Source organism: Neophocaena asiaeorientalis, unplaced genomic scaffold, assembly GCF_003031525.2.
Source record: "Neophocaena asiaeorientalis asiaeorientalis breed wild unplaced genomic scaffold, Neophocaena_asiaeorientalis_V1.1 scaffold167, whole genome shotgun sequence".
Taxonomy (NCBI): domain Eukaryota; kingdom Metazoa; phylum Chordata; class Mammalia; order Artiodactyla; family Phocoenidae; genus Neophocaena; species Neophocaena asiaeorientalis.
In genome coordinates, this window is record NW_020175022.1 from 514,026 (window position 1) to 515,857 (window position 1,832).

At 60.1% G+C, this 1,832-nt stretch overlaps 1 protein-coding gene across 3 annotated transcripts in view; it reads left to right on the forward strand.

The window, feature by feature from the left end:
• The first annotated feature begins 779 nt into the window (after window positions 1–779).
• Window positions 780–1,832, forward strand: part of RORC (RAR related orphan receptor C) — a 22,544-nt gene continuing 21,491 nt past the window's right edge. For 2 of the 3 annotated variants that reach the window (XM_024762897.1, XM_024762902.1), the window contains exons 1-2: window positions 780–867; window positions 1,337–1,375. In XM_024762897.1, the coding sequence (XP_024618665.1) occupies window positions 828–867; window positions 1,337–1,375 (79 nt within the window). In that variant the 5' untranslated portion in view covers window positions 780–827. The remainder of the gene's footprint in view (window positions 868–1,336; window positions 1,376–1,832) is intronic. The other variant, XM_024762899.1, reaches the window with a different exon arrangement.

Sequence of the window (1,832 nt, forward strand, 5' to 3'; positions counted from 1 at the left end):
CCCTGGGCGGGGGGGGGTGGGGGGTGGTCTCCTTCCCACAACTAGTGCAGTGCAACGTGGCTCCCCTCCTGTCCCATGGCTCCTCTGCCTCAGCACACTCCTCCAGGCCTGCCCACAGCCCCAGCAGACCAAGAGGATGTGGAGGCACCAGGGAGCCAGGGAATTCTAGGGAAGCGCAGCAAAGGGCAGCAAAGGGCAGAGGCTAAGCAAGCAGAGGCCTCAAGGAACCCAAGAACCATGGAGATGAGTCTGACCCCATCCTGTAGAAGAGGCACCATCCCCCGAATAAGCCATCCCGTCTTCATCTCTCCCCACTTCCCCTGTTCCTGTCACCTGTCTTGGTCAAGTAGAAAGCACGTGATTCTAAAGTCACAAAAACCTGGGTTCAAATCACAGCTCAGCCACTTATTGTCCTTGTGCAAGCCCTTGGGCAACTCATGACTATCTTTGAGCATTACTTACCTTATAAGCATCACATAGTTATCTGGAGCAACTATGCCGGCCTCATGGTGGATGTTGGGAGGATTGGAGAAAATCACAGATTTACATAAAGTGACCGGCAAAGGGCCCAGCACACAGAAAGTGATCGATAAATGCTAGCCCCCTTCCCATCACCTATCCTGTTTCTCCTCAAGACTCCAAACTCTGTTCCTCCCGTCTCTCCCCTTGTCCCCTCCTGATGCCAGGATGCTCTGCCAGCCACTCCTTTCCCCTGCCTGATGCTGGGCCAGGTGCTCTCTCCCTCCTCCCTCTTCCCTCCCCTGGGCCCTGCTCCCTGCCCTCCTGGGCAGCCAGGGCAGCAAGGACGGCACCAAGGGAGTTGCCCCATGGACAGGGCCCCACAGAGACACCACCGAGCCTCGCAGGGTAAGAGGCCCTACGGCCCTGCAGGCAGGTGGAAGGGGCTGCCAGGAGGTTTAGAGGAGGGGGAGAGATGGCAAGAGACTGGTCGGGAAGTGAGGAGGGAGGAGGGGCAAGCAAAGAGAGAAGGAGAGAAAGATGAGTAGGCAGGGGAAGGCAGGCTGGTGAGAAAGGACAGGTCTCCATAGAGACTGAAGGAGAAATGGGAGGAGGGGCTGGGGACCTGACAGAGGAGGAGAAATAGGAAGGGGGAGAGACAGGAAGCACAGGGAGGGGAAAGAAGGGGAGAGCTGAAGAAGGAAGAGACGGGTGGGACGGGGGAGGAAAGGGGAGCATTGTCAGGGAAGCTGGAGGGAGGAAGGGTCCATGTCCCAAGTGTGAGCACCCCCGGGAGAAAAGGCAGACACTGCTCATCTGGCTGGGACCCCAGGCAGCAGTGGGAGGCTGACCACTCCACCTTCTTCTGTTCATTCAGCAACGGAGGAAGCCGTCCTGCCTTCAGGGATGACGAAGGGTCGGTGAGAAAGCAATAGGACCCTGTCCACCGCCCTTGCCCACCAGCCCAGCACATTCCTCCCCACTGGCCTGGGGGGATGGGGTCTCATTTCTGCAGAAAACGTGGGGCGTTAAGCCAGGGGCAGCGGGGGACGGAGAGTCAGGCGGTCCTTGGGCCCGCAGATGGTCTAACTCAGAGACTCTCTCTGCAGGATCCCAGGGCCATGTGCTAGGCCAGGGTGTGAGCGCTGAGGGGGAAAGGCTGCAGGGCCACCTGGTGTAGGAAGAACTCCACTGCCGGGGCAAGCACGGGGACCACCCCTACCCCAGGCCTGCTCTGAGGCGCAAGGCTGGAGGCCAAAGAGACGGTGCCACGTCAGGGAGGAAGCTGGGTGGAGCCAGGCAGGATGGGTGGGGAGGCGGGAGGGGCCGGATGGAGCCACTCCCTCTCTGGGCAGTCCTCCCCCCCACCCCAC